The sequence below is a fragment of the Rutidosis leptorrhynchoides genome, chromosome 1 (assembly GCF_046630445.1).
Source record: "Rutidosis leptorrhynchoides isolate AG116_Rl617_1_P2 chromosome 1, CSIRO_AGI_Rlap_v1, whole genome shotgun sequence".
NCBI classification, from domain to species: domain Eukaryota; kingdom Viridiplantae; phylum Streptophyta; class Magnoliopsida; order Asterales; family Asteraceae; genus Rutidosis; species Rutidosis leptorrhynchoides.
This window is the reverse complement of record NC_092333.1, coordinates 561949124-561970000: the sequence shown is the minus strand read 5'-3', so window position 1 is coordinate 561970000 and position 20877 is coordinate 561949124. Positions and strand designations below refer to the sequence as shown.

Genomic DNA, 20877 nt, shown 5'->3' with positions numbered 1-20877 from the left:
TGTGTGTGTGTGTGTGTGTGTGTGTGTGTGTGTGTGTGTGTGTACGTACATAATTACAGACATACATTTATATTGTTGTATCCTTAATGATTTTGTTCGATATTATTAATTTGAATTGCTTAAGAGAGAATAACAGATATACACGTTATGTAACTTTGAATTCTTGTCCCTGGAGGGTGGTTTATTAATGTATGAAGTAATTTTGATAACTAAAATCCTGTTTTAAGAGATTAACATTTTTCTGTATGATGAATTTGAGGCCCACAACATCTGATTGATTGTCATGTAACTAAATGTGACGTATACATAATTAGTGTCTTATGTTAGTATCCTTTATTGTGTTTTGCACAAAGAGGCTGTAAAGCACATTATAAGAGTTTGTATCATAAAGGTAGAATTATTGTTGCCCGATTTACCTTTATATGTCATTGTATTAACCCTTGGCAGGATTATTTTCACCATTACTAATACTTGAAGATTTTTCCATATTGTGTACATGTTGTAAATTGTGTTGTCATAATCTGGAAGTATGTGTGCTGCTATTGAGTTTCTTCAACAAAATTGTTTTATTTGGTGGTGGACTTTTCATATCTTAAGTTGATTCTTAAGTATTTCTTCGACTCGATATGAGCTAAAGCTACCATTCTGTTTAAGTCAGTTTTCTAAAATTATATACAAGGAAGTTGTAGATATTTGCGAAGAAGATGGGATATGATCACATAGTTTGACTCTGCATAGTTAGTTACGTCATAGATAAAACTACTGTTCAAATACTTTTGTGCATTATATAGGATGTGCTCTTGATATATAATTTATTTAAGTTGATAAAGCATTATTTCATCTTTTAAACAGGCCTGACCATAGTTTGCAAGATGTTAGAAGGAGAATCTTTCCTTCCAAACGAAGAAGGGGAAAGTCCCCTGAAGCTGTGCCTCCGGTTACGATACCGTTAAGAAGGAAGGAGAGATCACTCTCGTCACTAGTTGTCAGCACTCCTAGAGTGTCACCACAAACTACTTTAACTGGAAAAAGGTCAAAATTTCCCGCAAGAAAGAAACCACGCGGGTCAACTTTTTCTGTTGACAAATCTCTCAAGAAAGAGGACTCAACAGAAGACCATCAAGATAGTTCGAGTTCACGTGAGATTTCTAACAAGTTAACGCAGAATTCAAGGCAGGTATGAAGTCCGCCAATATCATCCAGGTTTCGATGCATTTGTGTACTTCTTGAATATGCATTCATGCTACTAGAATCTGCAAATTTGGCTGGTCAAAGTTGCTTCAGGTCAATACGGGACATTTTTATGTCACCTACCAACATTTATTAAAATTTGATTATGTCCTTTTGGGACGTAAGTATGGTTACAAACCCATAGGTCGAAACAATAATAAATTATTTCATAAAAGCAAAATGATTTAGGATTTGTGAGCATTTGAAATGCATGTTAGACGACTGTTGACATGTTAAACCAGTTCTACCCATTTTACTTGACCCTGTTTGAATCATAGCCAATATCTGATATTTAACTTGTGTGACACAAATTCAACCCTAGACCCTAGTTTACCTATTCTTTTATGAATGATTTGAAATTTCTATCCACTTGTTACCTTTTATAATATTTTTGAAGAGAAACAACAATATGTGTGCAGAAATCTTCGACTTCTGAGCCATCTAGTGATCCTTCACCTAACAACGAAACAAAGAATGGGAAAGTTGATATATGGAACCCTTTGAATTATTTGGTGGAAGTGGCTAATAGGAGTAAATCTTCAAAGTTTACTTCACAAGGATCTAATAATGCCAAATTGGAACCACAACATACCCAAAAGACTGAAGGATATGCTCGTAAAACAAAAGGAAAGGATCAACTTAAGCATACCAAATTTCAAGATGAGAATGGACGGCCTGATATCGATGTTACAAAACCAGCAAAACCTAAAAAGATAAGAAGGAATCGAAAAAACAGAGCAGATTCACAAACTGCGATCAATGATGATGATGATGCTAATAATGATGCTCGAGAGAAACGAATTAATTCGATTTGGTTCCATTTGGTACCTTCGGAAGAACAGTGAGTACTTTAGAAACAAACATTATCTGTTTCATAACATTTTATGTCTTATATCTGCGTACAACAAGAAAACACAGTTCACTTCCATCATTATATGCATGTTACTTTTTCTCTAACCATCTAATGCAACATACTTTCGTTTATAAATGAAGTATGCGACTTTTGCATTAAAGGTATATATGTTTCAATTATAGCTAAAAAAGGTAAGTATACTGCATCAGAGTTACAAATTATTATTTTTTTGGATATGAAATGGCCAGTATGTTGTTTTAAATTGTAGGTTGCATAAATTAATAAAAAGTATTAGTAAATTGCACTGTCTTGCAATTTTTCCCTCTTAAATTTACATATTAATTAACTCTCTTTCAATATTTCAGGGGTGGCGAACCCTTAGGGCAGATAGAAGGAAGTTTTGTCAGACTAAAGTGAGTTCTCTTATTCATTTTACTCTTTCTTGTCCATGGTTTCATGTACCGTAAATTTTATTTGTACATTTCTTCACATGGGCATAATTTTAGTAATAAAATTTAGCATGTTGATATAGTTAGGCATTGTAAAATTTAGCATAATTTTATTGGTACGTTTCTTCATTATGAATAGGATCTCTTATGTGTGAATCATCTAACTGCTCCACCATTATGTTTCCCTATCTAATCTTTATGCTTTCATGGTTGTTGATAAAATAAAGTTTTAAGTTTTAAGTTGTGTATCGAAGATAGTTGAAGCCTTGGTATAGTGACAAATCTTAGATTTTCAACTAAAGGTACTACCATTGCAATGGATTAAATTAATTAAGATCTGTATTTCTTATTTTCATAGTCAGGTAACTTTCAAACCCTTCAATGTATTTACCCTATTTTCTTCCCATCTATTTTTTGATGTTACCTGTTTGACCCATTATCGCTAAAATAACCCAAAGTTGATCTCTTTTTACTCATTTATTTAGGATTTTGTTTGTTTGTTGACTTGTATTTTTTCTGAAGTTGACCTAATCCATGGTCATCTGGTCCAAGGGGATAGCCGAATATGGTCATCTGGTATAACCGTGTTAGATAGAAAAATATACTTTTTACATGCTTCTTTATCTTGCTTATGCTCTTTGGTTTTTCTTCAATATCCACTTTCAAAAGTGCTTTATTTTTCTTTTTTAAATCTTAAAACTTCTAATGTCTTAAATGTTACCGTTGCTTTATCCTTATCCAAACTCCTTTTACAATGCTACAAATTTTACCACATTCATGTATAGGGGTGTGTGTGTGCATATGTATACATGTTGTGGTATAAGGTTTCAGTATCTTTGGTGAGGCATATTTTATTTTCTTCACTAGTGATTCTCTCAAAGAAATTCTTTGCTTAATTTTACTTTGGTTGATATTTTAGTCTATTATAACACTTCATACTAAAAGTAACGTTGACTTTCTATTCCTTGATGGTTCTTTTTCCTTCTTTAAGAATAATGTATGATTTCTCTTTGGTTGTATATATCGACTTTTAAGATTTAGACGCATTAAGCTCAGTTTATATAGCTGTGAAGATATGATCGTGGGTCCTATGTATTGAATCAGATGGGCCCACAAACATAAGTACAATACCACGACACCAAGGGGTTCCAATCTGTTCTGCAAAACTGGTTCCTTGATATGAACCATCCTCAATGGTGTTATATTAATGCATCTTTGTTACCATGGTTTCAGGGATGGTAATATACCCGTTTCAGTTATCCAGAAATTTGTGATGAGCAAACTGAAACTTGGAAATGAACATGAGGCAAGTCTCTTCTTTGTTTCAAACTATACCTTCACATTTGAAAAGACCATTACGTCCTTTATTTGTTAGTGAGTGAAAGTTGCTTTGTTGCAGATTGAGCTGAGATGCATGGGCCAACCGCTGGTTCCAACGTTGCTGCTAGGTAACCTGATGGAGTTATGGCTACAAAAACAGCCAACATCACAAACTGTTTCCGTCATAATTGGTTCGTCTGCCAAGGAATACATGATGGAGATATCGTATGCTAAAAAAGCTGCAGGTACCTAACAACCATGTCCTCCTTCGGCACCGAGAAAGCTTTAAAATGCTGAAATGGTGTAGCCAAAAGTTGGCTGGTCTATAATCTATGTCTGAAAATGATTCGTTATAAAGTTTAAGTTACTATATAGTTGTATGTTTTCTTCCTTTCATATACAAATGCTTTCTGCATCTTTGTTGAAGTTGGTAAATTTTGACATGTTACCTTTGCACCCTCCAACTTTCAGTAGCACCTTACAGTTACTCCTAGTACTTTTGCTGTTGCTACACTTGCATGTAAATTGACAATTTACGTGGAATTGATATATCCACCATTCAAATTACTTCTTCCACTATAAACAATGTATTAATAGGTTGTTTGTATAACTAAATAATACATAAGTGTGGTGGAAGAAGTAATTTGGATGGTGGTGTTGGGAAATTACAGTCTCACTAATTCCCACCACCCAGCCCAACAATAATAGTAAAGAAATAAGAACAATACACAACAAAAGATTTAACGTGGAAACTCCAAAACAGGAGAAAAACCACCGGTCCACAAAGAGAGAAATACACTATATCACAAATTGTTATAATGATATAGACGACTCTCTTAAGTCAACTACACTCTCCAAAATATTTAACTAATACAACTCTCAAACAAGGGTAAGAAAGAAAGAAATAATTAAATAGTTAAAGTGTATTGATTGGTGCAATTTGGAACTAATCCCATTGCCTCCTTTTATAGCCAAGGAGTTCACCTACAACTTCACTCTTCTACCAATGTGGGACAAAACTCCATTTTTCCTTCTAACCAAAATATAACTAACAAATCTCCACCTTTTGGATAGAAGAAAATAATCATGCTTCCACATTGCAAAGATAACCGATGTAGACGCTTCCTCGACGATAACTTCGAGATCCTCATCTTCATGCCGTTGACATTATCTCCCAAGAGACAAAACTTGCATCTTTACCGAACATTGTCTAAACCGACAATCATTGTCATCACAGACAATCATAACTCTTAACAAGAATTATCATACTCCACCATTAAGAGTATAACACTTAGAATATCACATTCCAAGCATTTCACCTCGGCACATGTTGTTGAATAACCAGCTGAAACTTTATGGTGCAACTTCCTGTGTGGCTTTCCCTGGAAGTTTCATCAGCTACAACATCAGTTTTCACCACACAGCCTGCATCAATGCCCATGTGCAATTGTGGAACCGCTAACGAACATCCCTTTCCATGGTGGCACGGACACACCATGAGGATGGTGTGACTTCAGAGGAATTCGTCACTCTCCGTAACAACGGAGACAATGTTAGCGTCTTTGGAGCCATTTGCCGGATTAGCTCCACCTGGACAATTAAACCTTACATGCCCAGTCTTTCCGCACCTCCAGCATACCAGATTCTTCCCAGAGTTTCTCTTTCGCCTATCCGAACACAACACTATCGTATCTCCTGATGACGAGACCCTGTTACCTTCCAGTCTTTTCTCCTCGGATAGGAGCTTGCTAGTAACGTCTTCAAACTTCAGAGTTTTCTTCCCATACATCAAAATAGGTTTAATGTGTTCATAAGACGATGATAAAGATAATATCAACCTCAAAGCTTTATCTTCATCATCCGTTTTAACTCCAATAGCCTCCAGTTCTGAAACAATACCGTTAAGAATACTTAGATGATCTGAAATCTTTGAACCCCCGTCCATACGCAGAGTATGAAATTGTTCTTTAAGACACAACCGATTTGAGATGCCCTTGCCCTGGTACAACTGCTCTAGTTTAACCCAAAGCTCCTTTGTCGTTGATAACCCGTGCACATTTGCAAGCACGTTCTTTGCAAGACACAAACGAATCGCACTTGCTGCCCTCAAATCCATATCATCCCATTCTTCTTCATCGAACTTACTGCTAGAATCACTACCGGGAACAAATGTGGGTTTACCTTTCAAATCATTGTGTAACCCGGACTGAATCAACACATCCTTGACTTGAACCGGCCATAAGCCAAAATTGATCTTCCCATCAAATTTCTCTACATCAAACCTCATTGGACTGAACTTCGACATCGTATCCGTATCCTATAAACAACACTTTCTCTGATTTTGCTCACGTTTCGAATAGCCAAAAGATGTAGCAGGTAGCCAGGACCCTTTAAATCAGAAATCCACAACTCGCCACTAACAAATCCAACTATTACTACGAATCAGAAAAAATATTGTCTAACCAGATATCCTATACGATCAATAGAACTCGTTTCTGATGTGGACGATCCACTCCCGTGGCAACCACAGAGCATACTCTGACTCCTATAACCGAGACCCCCGTCAAACCTGACGCTCTGATACCAGTTGTTGGGAAATTACGGTCTCACTAATTCCCACCACCCAGCCCAACAATAATAATAAAGAAATAAGAACAATACACAACACAAGATTTAACGTGGAAACTCCAAAACAGGAGAAAAACCACCGGCCCCCAAAGAGAGAAATACACTATATCACAAATTGTTACAATGATATAGACGACTCTCTTAAGCTAACTACACTCTCCAAAATATTTAACTAATACAACTCTCAAACAAGGGTAAGAAAGAAAGAAATAATCAAATACTTAAAGTGTATTGATTGGTGCAATTTGAAAGTAATCCCATGGCCTCCTTTTATAGCCAAGGAGTTCACCTCCAACTTCACTCTTCTACCAATGTGGGACAAAACTCCATTTTTCCTTCTAACGAAAATATAACTAACAAGGGGATTGTGTTATAATTCCTTGTGATGATAACTATTTACAATAAGATGGAGCTAAAATGATCCAAACTAATATGTTACAACATATATGTTACATCGATTTAACTACGATCGTTTTGTTGGTAAAATACAACAACAACAACAACAACAAAACCCAATACCACATGAGTGGTGTATGGGGGAGGTGAGATGTAGACAATCCTTCCCCTATCCGAGAATAAAGACAAGTCATTTCTCCACCCAGAGTGAAACACTCTCAAAAGTAGAGAAAGTCATCCCTCTCTCTATTCGACGGATAAAGAGATTGCTTCCGAGAGGACCTCCGGCCTTTAAGTAGGAAAAAGTTTAAAAAAAAAAAATAAAAAAAAATAATAAAATAAAAATAAGTAGACGCCATGAAAATGGTAGAATCAAATTTCCATGGGTTTTAAATCCTGCCTGGAATTTAATTTAGGCTCTAAGAGTCAGTCAAGTCGCCAATAAATCGACGATTGCTGTCGACTCACGTACCCGAATAATATTCACAAGTAACAACTATGTATCTCAATAGCAGAAATCAGAAAGAAAAAAAAAAGAGACTATTTGCATGCATGCACGCACGGCGCACTTATTTCCTCAATCACGTAGAACAACATACATAATAATAACGAATTCAGCAAACGAAATACACAATACATTTATACTCCAGTAAAACCAAGCTCATCAAGAGCCTCCTTGCAGCGCGGATCCACATCTTTAACCATGAACCCAAGTGGATTAGCATATCGGCCCTTACCTTTAGCACCGTGTTTGTTTGTCAAAGACACCCTAACATGGTTTTCATCATCCATAATATCAGGACAATTAGGATCAGGGCTTTCATTAACCGTAATTTCACAAATCTCGTCTGCATGATCACCAACAGCGTTTAATGTATACTTTCCTTTTTGATCACTCTCTCCTTCAAACTTATAACTTTCCTCACCATTTTCCTTATGACACACAAGCGTAACTTTGGTTCCTGCTAATGCGTAGCTAATCTTTGTCGGAAACTGGATCCTACACGGGTCGCAATAAACTTTACCCTGAATAACAAATGTGTTGTCATCTTTTTCTTGAGATACAAGTACTTTCCTATGACTTTCAATTAATTTCTTTCCTTCAATATTGCTAGGACCGGGGGAGACTGCATCATCGTCGTTCATTAGATCATCTGGTGATGTCACATAGTCTCCTTCGGTAATTGAAGGGGAAGGAGCACCACCGTTCATCCAGCTCGAACGGGCTGTTGTAGCCGTTAACAAGAGGATGGACAAAACGACTAAACGTGCTCGATAATCTACCATTTTTTTTTTTGTTTTTTTTTTCTTTTCCTATGAAATGTTGTTAAGAAATGTATTGTGGTGGCGACTGAAATTTGTTAGCTGAATGGCAGGGGAGGGGGGTTTATATTGAAAAGTTTGAGGTTGACAGAAAAAGGGGAGAAAACGGTTAGATTTCTATTGATAGAAAGTTATAATTTATTCATTAAATCCCGGCCCCTAATCATCTAGATACCATGTATTATTGTCTTCATTACTATTGTTAGAAAGTTAGACTACATAAACCAAACATATTATCATTATGACCAATTGGTTGAATGGTACCCGGCTCCCATGAACCCCGGGCCCGCAGTTGTATACCCCTTGCCAAATATGGGGTGCAGGTTCGAATCTGGCCTGCGCCAACTGTTGGGTATTGGGGGGAGGAGTTTTACACGGTATACTTAGCCCTTACGGGGTGGGCGGTATAGGTGCTACGGCACACGGTGTCAGGGTTTCACCGCCAAATTAAACCTTATGCCAAACAATAATAAAATGATAATAGTTACAATAGAGTATAACCAATTTACATTGTTTAGGTACAGACCAACATGTGTGTTTTAGTTTACATGTTGTATGCTAATTTCATTTTAAGTATATAACACGTGTGTGTGTGTGTGTGTGTGTGTGTGTGTGTGTGTGTGTGTGTGTGTGTGTGTGTAGATAAGCATAACATGTGTGTTTTAGTTTACATGTTGAATGTTTACTTTGTGAAGCTGTTATTTTATTTTCTATAGGTGAATGAAATGGGACCCACAAAACGATACAAGACGACTAATGTACACTTAAATGTCATGGAAGAACTTATAAGTATTGACATCATCTATGATGAACTTAACTGCACCAATGCAACCCATAACTGCAACAGCCGAAAACCATGTGGCTATGACAATGTTCAGGATCATGATCGGGCTCCGATTCTTTGGCGATTTTCCAGCTTTCAGATGTGCTAAAACAGGAAACACAAAATCAAGTGGGGTGAACCCGATGGCCCCACATATGGCTACAAAGTCCCCAAAAAATGGCATGGCTGCAGCCACAAGAGTTATTAGACCCATGTAAAGTGATGTGAATAATAGGCGTTGGATGTGCTTTTGGGTAGGAAATCGACCCGTTTGTTCACTCGACACCTTTATTTCCTCGAATAAGGCGTATGTTGGCCTGCAATAAATCTTTCCAACACCAAAAATATCATAAGTTTTACTATTGAGTAGATGTGTGAAAATAGGCAGGCAGGTCACAAGACCTTGGGCCACTTTCGACCAATTTGACCCGTTTACCTATCAGCTAATTCTTTTTTCCTTTTTCTTTTTAATTTGTTGTTTTCGTATCATTGATAGTCTGTTTCGTATGTAAATTCAAAGGTGATGGTTTAGCCATACACCACCAAATATGCTTTAAAACACTGTACTGTATAACACTCTAATGCACATTTAGTGGTATATGGCTAAAAACGATGGTACAAGTATCACCACCCTTTTAAAATAAACGACAATCATCTGAAAGTGAATAAAAACTACCTGAAAACAACCGGATATCTGGATCACGGCAAAAAGGTTTGCCATAACAATCGTCCATTTCGGGTTTGCAAGAGAAGCAACTATAAACGGCTGAACACCCGTACCAAATGCCCAGAAACCGGTGAAAGCCAATTGCCAGTAACTTAAAAGAATTACGGTGTATGCAGCTCCTATCCCTTTATACATAGTTTTCTTTGCAGGTTCTCGCACAGTACTCTGCAGATTGTAATTTGTACCAGTTTAAGTTGCAAAGAAAAATTCGATTTTGCTAATTTTGGCCCATTTTTATGAATGGATTTTTTTTTTCTTGGTTAGATAGCTTGAATGTGTCAAAAAATATAACATTAGCTAAATTGAAATTATTATGATAGTAATATAATTTTTGTGATCATGTTTAGTGAATATACTTGTATGATATCTACCAAGAAGTTACTTGCTCGAAAACCAAACCTGTTTTGACCTTTTACCCAACCCGCCCATATTGCTATACTATATACAGAAAGCTCAAAAGTTATGAGATAGTATACGCTCTTATAAGATTCGGTATCAGTAGTTAACAAGGGTAATAAGGTCATTTTACTTGTATCTCAGGAAGCATGGCATCACCAAATGAAAATGCAATAACTCCAAGACCATTAAAGGCTTTGAACATCTTTGATGAAGAGCTTCCTTGCAGACTATAACTTACAGTTCCTCTATCAATCTTCTTCCCTGTAATATGAGTCAAGTTAAGACCCATAGTTAATTGTTTTTAAAATTCAAACCTTATTACGAAAATATTTCCGGTATGTTTCTCTGTTTTTAAGTGTTTTATAGGTTGGAAATATATGTTAAAAGACCTTACTTTTGTGACGCTTTTAGCGTATTGCTGAATATCAGCCATTGCAAAAGAACCTCTAGTTGATAGTGTATAGGTAAAATATTGGGTCAGGCTGGTTGGGTCATGGGTCACACTATTCGAATTGAGCTGAGTGGCTTGACTCATTGACACTTCCTTTTTGGATTTATCTTTTTGCTTCATGGAAGTTTTATAGAGTATGATCACAATAACACTATTAAAATAATGAATCAACTTCTTATAATATATAATATATAATATAACATAATACAATATAACTCAAATTGATTCATTTGTGCATACATGGGTTAAATTTATCAGGTAGTGTTGTTACACCAATTTTTGACACTTGTCAACTAACGCAACCAAGACAAAGAAAAGAAGACGTTTTTCAATGTCTTACCATTGTAGATTGTCACACCAATAGCTGTTCCAGCGAACCCTATTGTACTAAAAGTACAAACAGCATTCAGCCATCGTAGTGAATGAATATTTGGAAGCTGAGAAAGAACAAGTTCAAAGATCCCAAAGAATATAATAAAATGTTGAAGTGTTAAACTACCATCTTCATTGTAATATTTGTATACAGCCTGCACAAGATAACAAACATCCTTGTAATTAATTAGTACACATTTACCTTGGTAAGATAAATATCGACGATTTAACTGACCTTTAAACTACTTGCAGCTGCTATTTGAATGGCGATATTGTTGCCTAAAGAAGCCACCTGCTGGAAAAATGCAATACACCAGTAACCCCAATTTCCTTCAAAAATCAAAGATTGAAAAGATAGACTAAGCAAGCAACTAATTTTTAAAAATACTTTACAATTTATAAAAGATTTTTAAAACAAGAAACAAAACTAACCGTAAATACTATGAGCAAGATGTCTATAAGTAGTATGCATCTTCCCATCCCATTTCCATAACGACGCGATCAAAATACTTGAGTACCAAGTCGTCAACGTTGCAAACACCAAACTTAACACCCCTTTTGCAGTTCATCATGCGAAAACAAAACATGATCAGACACCTTATAATTATAATCATATAATAAAACAATTTCAACTTAACAACTGTTAAAAACTTGATAACAATATAATACCAAGAGGCCATCCAAGAGACGAAATGGCAAACGGAAGCGGTGCATAGGCAGCTGGAGTAGCGATAGTTGTTGCAACGTGAAACGCAGCGTGTTTCCATGATCCTTTACCTGTTTTTGTTGTGATGGTGTTGCTAGTTTGAAGTGATGAGTCGTTAATCGTAACGTTTGTGACTTCCTTTTCCTCATTACCACCATTGTCGACCGAGTAGCTTTCCGGTGATGGTGGTGGTAAGGAGGTTAAGGTCATCTTTTGATGTTGTCGAATTGTGGTTAGTGAATGGTTTTGGAATATAAAAGTCGTTAAGGACGGCCCTTGCTTTTGACACTTAGTGATACTTTTTTGATTCTAAAATTAGAATCTAGTGTAATCTATGAACTTTGTTTTTATATTTTGACAAGTACGTGTGGAATCATTTATTATGGATTTGCAATATATTAAGTTGACATTTACTTATTTTATAATAGGTATAAAGTATAATAATAAAAAAAATGTGAAATTAATAAAGTTTGTTATTTAACGAATAGAGAATAACCACCGTGTGACTGGAGGAAAAAATTTCACTATATTTTTGTTGTAAATTAAAAAAGAAGTTAAAAAAAGTAGAGATGATAAAACTATTTCAAGTATTTCATCAAATATTTGAAAGTACCTTCAAATCATCACACAAATTCTAACTCAACTGCCAAGAACGGAATGGAAGGAAAAATATAACAATATAAAAAAAATGTAAAATTAAGACAAAATTATGCCGTAAGTCCATGTGATTTGCCTCAAATTGCATGGATTAACCTAAACCTAATGTTGGTTATTGCTTCCGTTAAAATTATACCTGGCAATTGAGACCCAAACACTCAAATTCGGGTCAAATGGGTCAAGTTTTCGGGTCAATTGGGTCTTGAGAAAAATTAGGCCTAACAATGTAAATCAAAACTTAAAAAAAGATTCAAATGAGTTTCTCTCCAACCTATTGATTCCTATACAAAAAATGAATGAACGGGTTTAATGGGTATCAATACTCAAAGATCAATAAATAGAAATAGGTCTAATGGGTTTTGTGAATGGGTCAAATGGTTCAAATGGGTCAAGCATAAAAAGTTTCATCCGTCAAAAATTTATAAAGCATTCATGTTTATATCATTTATTATGTATATTAATGTTTCTTATGTATATTTAATTAATAATAATAACTATAATAATGTAATAAATGTAAAAAAAAGTGATGTAACCCGTTTGACCCATTTGACCCAATTGACCCGTGACCCGTTTCGACCCGTTACCTAAACCGACCCAACCTGAACCATTTTGATCCGTTTAAAAAATTGACCCGTTTGACCTATGACCCATTTCAACCCAAAACCATTTTGACCCGTTACCCAAACCGACCCAACCTGACCCGTTTGCCAGGCATACTTAAAATCAGCCATGTGCATAACATGTGAGGGTAATTTGGTCATCTTTCTCCTTATTTTTTTCTTCTTGTAAACTTCCAACAAAAGAAAATCCCCAAATTCTAATTCTAATTCTATTCTAATTATATATTTTATAATAATCCTAATTCTGTTATAAATTTAGTAGTTAAATATGGATGGTAATTAGTCAAATATGGATAGTAAAATTTGTACTATATATATGTGCATAATGTAAGTTACAAAAACACACATATACATTAAATACATCACACCTCTCTTCAACCTCTTTCTCTCCTATATCTTCTACAACACATCTCTCTTTTATTGGTTCTTTCAATTTGAATATATTGAACCAGGCCACTAAAGGTAGTTATAAGCCTACTGAAATATAACACGTTATCAGCACGAAGTGCTCCGTATAATCAAGGTTTATCTAAGCAAGCACACGTCACTAATCAAGGTAAGAAATTATCTAACTTTTATTAACTTCACTAACATTTATATTTATGTTATTTAAGTTATATATGGTCGGTTATACCGCCTGAATTATATTTCTGTAATCTAACTTTCATTAACTTCACTAACATTTATATTTATGTTATTTAAGTTATATATGGTCGGTTATACCGCCTGAATTATATTTTCTGTAATCTAACTCTTATTAACTTCACTAACATTTATATTTATGTTAATAAGACCTCATGATTGTACGCAACACGTCATTTGACAACACGGTACTTTATGTACGCAACACGTCATTTGACAACACGGTACCATGGGTTGAGATTAATTCCGATCAATACGAATACGATGGGGTCTTTATATGTTATCTAACATTTATGATTACTTATGCAATTAATCATTATTTATTTCATGCATACTAATGTTTATTCTTAAAAGTAAATCTTAAAAGTTAAAATAAGAAAAAATAGTTTGTATTTTTATTAAAAGTAAATCTTAAAAGTTAAAATAAGAAAAAGTAGTTTGTATTTTTATTAAAAGTAAATCTTAAAAGTTAAAATAAGAAAAAAGTAGTTTGTATTTTTATTAAAAGTAAATCTTAAAAGTTAAAATAAGAAAAAGTAGTTTGTATTTTTATTAAAAGTAAATCTTAAAAGTTAAAATAAGAAAAAGTAGTTTGTATTTTTATTAAAAGTAAATCTTAAAAGTTAAAATAAGAAAAGTAGTTTGTATTTTTATTAAAAGTAAATCTTAAAAGTTAAAATAAGAAAAAGTAGTTTGTATTTTTATTAAAAGTAAATCTTAAAAGTTAAAATAAGAAAAAGTAGTTTGTATTTTTATTAAAAGTAAATCTTAAAAGTTAAAATAAGAAAAAAAAAATCTTGTCCTTTATATTACTCATACGCGTTTTGATATAGTGACTTTATTCGTTAACGTCAACTAACGACGTTACAACGGTCATATATACATAACGGTTGTTAACGTCAACTGACGACGTTACAACAACTATATTTTTCAAATATAAAACAAACATCTCCGTTTTCACATTTTCACAAATCAATCTTCATTTTTCAGATTACTACTCTCAAAAAGTTTTTGTAAAAATGATTCACACAAGGATGATTTTTCCTATTGTATTGGTCATATTAACTATCATCATTGTTGCTAATATACCACCGGGTGAACCTATATTCTATCCTGCCCTTGTAGTTTTATTATTTGTAATCATACCATTATTCTGTTGTTTGCTACTTATGAATTTAAAATGATTCTAATTTCATTTTATTATTTGTCTATGAATAGAAGTTGATTATGATTATGATTTATGTTATTCATCTTTTTGATAATAGAAAATGTCGAATTTGAAAAGACTTAAATTTGCACATTTAGAACAAGTGGGAACAACTACTTAACATGGGTTATGAATGTAGAAAAGCATCTCGAATCAAACGGTATTTTAGAAACCCTGAATGAAAATAACAATTATTCCGAACAAGAGAAAGCAATAGTAAGTATTTTTCTTAGCAAACATATTGACGAGTCCTTAGAATCTACATATTATATGATCGAAAATCCAAGTGTATTATGGAAAATACTCAAAGATAGATACGATATTAATTATCAAAAAAAAAAAAAAATAACGGTGATCCATGAAAGAATAAAATTAAAGATATTAGTAGACGCTCTTATAAGAATTCCGGAGATTCTTATTAATGATCTGGTAACGTGGATCATCAGTCTAGTATTTCTTGAATACATGAACATCTTGTTTAACTCTACAAATAAGTCCCAAAAGAAAAGAAAACGAGAGTGAATCTGTTGACAAATCTTGATTAAATTAACCCTGAGCTACCTTGAGACTTGAATGGTTTGAATTTTCTAAGATGCCTAGTTTTTTTTATGTATCACTCATAAATAAATGGTTTTAGACCATAACGCATATGTTTTATTAAGTGTTATCTTTTATGTACTTCAGATTATAACTTGTTTACAGGTAATATAATTTGATTATCTTGCTGAAATATAACTCATTATTTGCTTATCTTATTTGAAGTTTTAGTATGAATCCTGCAGAAATACAACATCAATTAAATGGTAAAGACCTATGTATTGCAGATAGTAGTAACATACACACTATGATCAAATCTAAGAAATATTTCATTGATTTAAATCAAATGAAGGAATTATAAATACTATATCAGCTCTTGCAAACTTGATATAAGAAACGAAAAAGGCAAAATTTCATATTACCAAATGGTACGAATTTTTTGGTAAACAATGTCTTGTTTTCTCCCAAATCAAAGAGAAATTTGCTAAGTTTCTCTGATATATATCATAATGGATATGATTATCAGTCAATGATAATCGAAAATGAGAAATATCTATGTAGCACCGAAAAGCGCATAGGATTAAAAGCGCATATGATAAAAAGCGCATATGATGAAAAGTGCAGCGCATATGATTAAAAGCGCATATGATAAAAAGCGCATATGATGAAAAGCGCATCGCATATAATTAAAAGCGCATATAATGAAAAGTGCATATGACGAAAAGCGCAGCACATATGATTAAAAACGCATATGGTGAAAATGATATATGATGAAAAGCACATATGGTGATTAATGAAAATCACATATGGTGATTAATGAAAAGCATATATAGTGATTAATGAAAAGAACATATAGTGATTAACGAAAAACACATATGGTGATTAATGAAAATCACATATGGCGATTAATGAAAAGCACATTGAGAAATAATCGCCAATGTTTCTTGAAAGAATTCAAGGGTATATATATGGACCAATTCATCCATCATGTGGACCATTTTTCTAATAGACGCATCTAACGCATGGTCTCATGTTTGTGTGTTATCAAGCCATAATATGGCATTTGCAAAGTTTCTTGCACAAATTATTAAATTAAGAACACATTATTCTGATTACACCATTAAAAGGATGAGACTTGATAATGCTGGTGAGTTAACATCTCAAGCTTTTAATGATTATTATATGTCTACAAGGATTGTTGTTGAACATCCAGTTACTCATGTGCATACACAAAATTGGTTTAGCTGAATCAATAGATAAACGCTTACAGCTAATAACTAGACAATTAGAAATGAGTACAAAACTCTCAATATTTATATGAGGACATGTAAATTTACATGATGTGACATTAATTCGCATTAAATCAAGTGCAAGTTATAAATATTCTCCATTACCAACTTAATTTTGGTGGAGACCAAATATTTTCCATCTTAGAACATTTGGTTGTGCAGTGTATTTTTAATTGAACAACCACAACAAATGGTTCCTCAAAGAAGGATTGAAATATATGTTAGATATGAAACATCTTCAATCATAAGATATATTGAACCCATGACGGGTGATGTTTTTACAGCAAGTTTTGTCGATTGTCACTTTAATGAAACATTGTTCCCTATATTAGGGGGAGAAATGAAATATAAATAAAATGATGTTTCATGGTGTGAACATCAATTAAGGAATATTGATCATCGCACAAAAGAATGCGAAAAGAAAGTTCAAATATAATGCATATGCAAGAACTTGCAAATTAATTACTTTATGCATTTAAAGATACAAAAAATAAGTGACTAAATCATATATACCAGCAGTAAATGCTTCAGCTAGAATTGAAATTACAAAAGCTGGCAATAATGTCACTCATGAGTCTTTGCTACGGCAGAAATGTGGGAGACCAATTGGTTCTAAAGATAAAAATCCTCGAAAAAGAAAATCAGCTGATAATGAGGTAAAAGAAAGTGTTCAACAAGAACCACAAATCAATACTCCTTCTGCAGAGGATATTGATAAATGTAAATACATAAATTGCAATAAATTATGCAATATTATGAAACTGAAATGAAATGAAAAATCTTGATGAGATATTTTCATATAATGTTACAATGACATCATGAATAAAGATAATGATCTGGAACCAAAATCTGTCATTGAATATCAAAATAGACGTGATTGAACTCAACGGAAAGGAGCAATACGAGCTGAATTAGAATCGCTCAATAAAAGAAAAGTTTTTGGATCAATCGTTATCACTTTTAAAGATGTGAAACAATGGGATACAAATGAATTTTTATCCGAAAAAAAATGTGCAAATGAAGTTACAAGGCAAAACTAGACTTGTAACTCAAGATTTCCCACAAAGACCAGAAATGAATTAGGAGAAAAACTTATCCTCCTATAATGAATATAATTACTTATTAGATACTTAATCAACCTGGTAGTTATTTAAATGCATCTCATGAATGTTGTTACTACTTATCTGTATGGATCACTTAATAGTGATATATATATGAATATACCTGAAGGGTTAAGGTATCATAAGCATCTAATGCAAAACCCAAGGGAATATATTCCATTAAATCACAAAGATTTCTAAATGGGTTTATACAATCGGGACGTATGTGGTATAATCGATTAAATTACTACTTGATAAGAAAAAGGTATACATATAAACTTATTTGCACGTGTGTTTTATAAAAACAATGTTCGGATATGTGATCATAGCTGTTTATATCAATTATCTTAAATAAAGAAATCTATGAAGCTATTCAACTTCTAAAGAAAGATTTTAAAATAAAAAAATCAAGTATTACGTTGATTTACATATTGAGCATATAACTAATGACTTACTTATACATCAAACAACTTATACCGAAAAGATTTTAAAATATTTTAATATGGACAAGACAAAAACCATTAAGTACTCATATGGTTGTTAGATCTTAATATTGATACTAATCCATTTCATCCTCTAGAAGATCATGAAGATCTTCTTGGTTCAGAAGTTCCATATTTTAGTGCAATTGGGGCTCTTATGTATCTTACAAATTATACAAGATCTGACATTTCTTTTGCAGTTAATTTGTTGACAAGGTTCAGCTCAGCCCCTACTAAAAGACATTGGAATGGGATCAAACAAATAGTTTGATACCTTCGGGGAACTACTGATTTATAATTATTTTATTCTAACAAGTCGAAATAAGATTTGTTTGGTTATACAGATGCATATTATTTATCTGATCTACATAAAGCTAAATCTCAAACTGGATATGTATTCCTAAATGGAGGCACCGCAATATCATGACGTTCTCAAAACAAACACTTGTTGCAACATCATCAAATCATGCCGAAGTGATTGCATTACATGAAGCTACTTGGGAATGATTTTAGTTAAGATCAATGATACAAATCATTATTGATTCTTGTGGACTAGAACGCTATAAAAGCCCAACAACTATCTATGAAGATAATACAGCTTACATAGTACAAATGAAAGAAGAGTATTAAAAATGACAGAACAAAACATAAATGCTGACGAGGCGCTAAAGCTATAAACGGTCTTAACGGTCATAAGTTTGATGGAAAAGAATGGTATATTGGTAAGGCTCAGAAAAAGACTGAAAGGGAATAGGAATTGAAACAACAGTTTGAGCAAACCATGAAGGAGACTATAGACAAATCACAAGGGTCAAAATTGTACATAAAAGATTTAGATGATACAGTTTCAGATGAAAACCTCAGATTCTTCTCATATACTCAAGATCTCATAAAGGACAACCAGATTAAAATGAGATACGTTCAATCAACAACTCTGCCGATCTTTATACCAAAGCACTGTCAATCGCTGTTTTCAAAACATACGTTCACAATATTGGCATGAGGCAAGTTCAAAAGATGTGACGACTCGGCGTTGTCTACTTGAGGGGGAGTCAACTCTATGCTGCACTCTTTTTCCCTTAGCTAAAGTTTTATCCCACTGGATTTTCTTTAGCAAGGATTTTTAACGAGGCAGTATTAATTGCTCTTTAAAAAAATTACCATCCAAGGGGGAGTGTTGTAAATTTAGTAGTTAAATATGGATGGTAATTAGTCAAATATGGATAGTAAAATTTGTACTATATATATGTGCATAATGTAAGTTACAAAAACACACATATACATTAAATACATCACGCCTCTCTTCAACCTCTTTCTCTCCTATATCTTCTACAACACATCTCTCTTTTATTGGTTCTTTCAATTTGAATATATTGAACCAGGCCACTAAAGGTAGTTATAAGCCTACTGAAATATAACAAATTCATAATAATAATAACTACTGTATAATTAGGGTTTCAAAACCATAAACCAATTCTTAATATCAAAAGGCTTTACTGGCTTTACTAACTGCCAGATTCATCATCATCGTCTCCAGATTCATCATCATCATAGAGCTTTCAGAGTGACCTCCACCAGAGCTTTCGTTCTTTGTAACTCCAGTACCCACCACCACCGTAGGTCGGATCGGAGTACCGTAGGTCAAATCGGAGTACCGGAGGTCAAATCGGAGTACCGGAATTCAGATATGAGTAATCAGAAGACAAATCGGAGTACCGGAGGCCAGATAGAAGTGACGGAGGTCAGATCGGAACACCGGCTTCGATTTGAGTCTATTAATTGCGATTTTTCTAAAAACTTATTTTGATTAATGAGTGTTGTGATTAGATTAACGAGTACCTGAAGGTTCATGAAGTCTTGTTTTTTCATCTTGAATAACTTATCTTGCTTACAGATTATAAGTACTTAAAGCTTCATGAAGTCTTGATAAAGATTATAAGTGTCTCGTAAATTTTTTTAGGGATTCAATTTTAAGGTTAAAGAAAAAAATGGGGATGGTGATGATTGTATGTAAGAATACAGTTGTTATAGCAATTAGTACAAGGTAAAAAAGATGATCTAACTGGGGGTATTTTCAATCGGATTTGGAGTGAATTGATAAGTTGTAAATGATTTGATTGGGATTGATATAATTTGTTAGGGTTTGAATTCGTTGAAGAAGAAGATGAATGAAAAGGGAAAGGTGTGTTAAATGTTAAAAGGAGAGTTAAATAACAAAAATAACCTCACATGAATGGCACACGACTATATTTAACGGACTTAGCTTGCAACGTTAGGCTCAGTGACTAACCCGTAACTTTTGAAAATTTGAGTGACCAACAACGTTGAAATTTTTTTAGGTCAATCCATGCAATTTAAAGCAAATCACATGGACCAACAGCGTAATTTGTCTAGATTAATAAGGTTTGTTATTTAACAAAAAGTGACTTGCAAAATGTTGCAAAAAATACTTTTATTCTATACCGTAGACAAAAAAATAAAAAATATATAATGATCTCATCCCGACTTCGTGCTAACATAAGCATCAATATTAGAAAAGAAAAAAAGTGAAATTATCATATTACCCTGACAAAATTAGACGGCTCATTCCTGTTATTTCGAACGCCGTCTATGGTAATTAGAGCATGTTTGTGTCTGTTAAAGTTCCAATCTGACGGTTGTCTATG

The 20877-nt window shown here is 33.6% G+C and overlaps 3 protein-coding genes across 3 annotated transcripts in view; 1 reads left to right on the top strand and 2 right to left on the bottom strand.

Annotated features, from left to right (window-relative positions):
• The window catches only part of LOC139881108 (E3 ubiquitin protein ligase DRIP2-like), a 6496-nt gene extending 2114 nt beyond the window's left edge, over positions 1-4382 (top strand). The window contains exons 4-8 of the mRNA XM_071865638.1: positions 853-1177; positions 1650-2071; positions 2449-2496; positions 3766-3838; positions 3932-4382. Of these exons, the coding sequence (XP_071721739.1) occupies positions 853-1177; positions 1650-2071; positions 2449-2496; positions 3766-3838; positions 3932-4105 (1042 nt within the window). The 3' untranslated portion in view covers positions 4106-4382. The remainder of the gene's footprint in view (positions 1-852; positions 1178-1649; positions 2072-2448; positions 2497-3765; positions 3839-3931) is intronic.
• Positions 4383-7371: 2989 nt separating this feature from the next.
• On the bottom strand, positions 7372-8395 carry LOC139881098 (olee1-like protein). The gene has a single exon (XM_071865629.1). The coding sequence runs from the start codon at positions 8161-8163 to the stop codon at positions 7516-7518; it is 648 nt and encodes a 215-aa protein (XP_071721730.1). The 5' UTR covers positions 8164-8395; the 3' UTR covers positions 7372-7515.
• Positions 8396-8769: 374 nt separating this feature from the next.
• LOC139881089 (GABA transporter 1-like) lies at positions 8770-11964 on the bottom strand. The gene is made up of 7 exons (XM_071865624.1): positions 11641-11964; positions 11404-11526; positions 11207-11301; positions 10940-11126; positions 10279-10409; positions 9699-9914; positions 8770-9350 (listed from the first exon to the last, which is right to left on the bottom strand). Exons 1-7 carry the CDS (start codon positions 11885-11887, stop codon positions 8964-8966), a joined length of 1386 nt encoding a protein of 461 aa, XP_071721725.1. The 5' UTR covers positions 11888-11964; the 3' UTR covers positions 8770-8963.
• Positions 11965-20877: the final 8913 nt, after the last annotated feature.

Bases quoted from the DNA above. Each gene is read 5' to 3' on its own strand.
- LOC139881098 (XM_071865629.1), bottom strand. From the start codon at position 8,163: ATGGTAGATTATCGAGCACGTTTAGTCGTTTTGTCCATCCTCTTGTTA.
- LOC139881089 (XM_071865624.1), bottom strand. From the start codon at position 11,887: ATGACCTTAACCTCCTTACCACCACCATCACCGGAAAGCTACTCGGTC. The intron at 11,527-11,640 runs GTATTATATTGT...GAACTGCAAAAG, and splicing joins GTCTCTTGGATGGCCTCTTG to GGGTGTTAAGTTTGGTGTTT. The intron at 9,915-10,278 runs GTAAAATGACCT...TACAATCTGCAG, and splicing joins CCATGCTTCCTGAGATACAA to AGTACTGTGCGAGAACCTGC.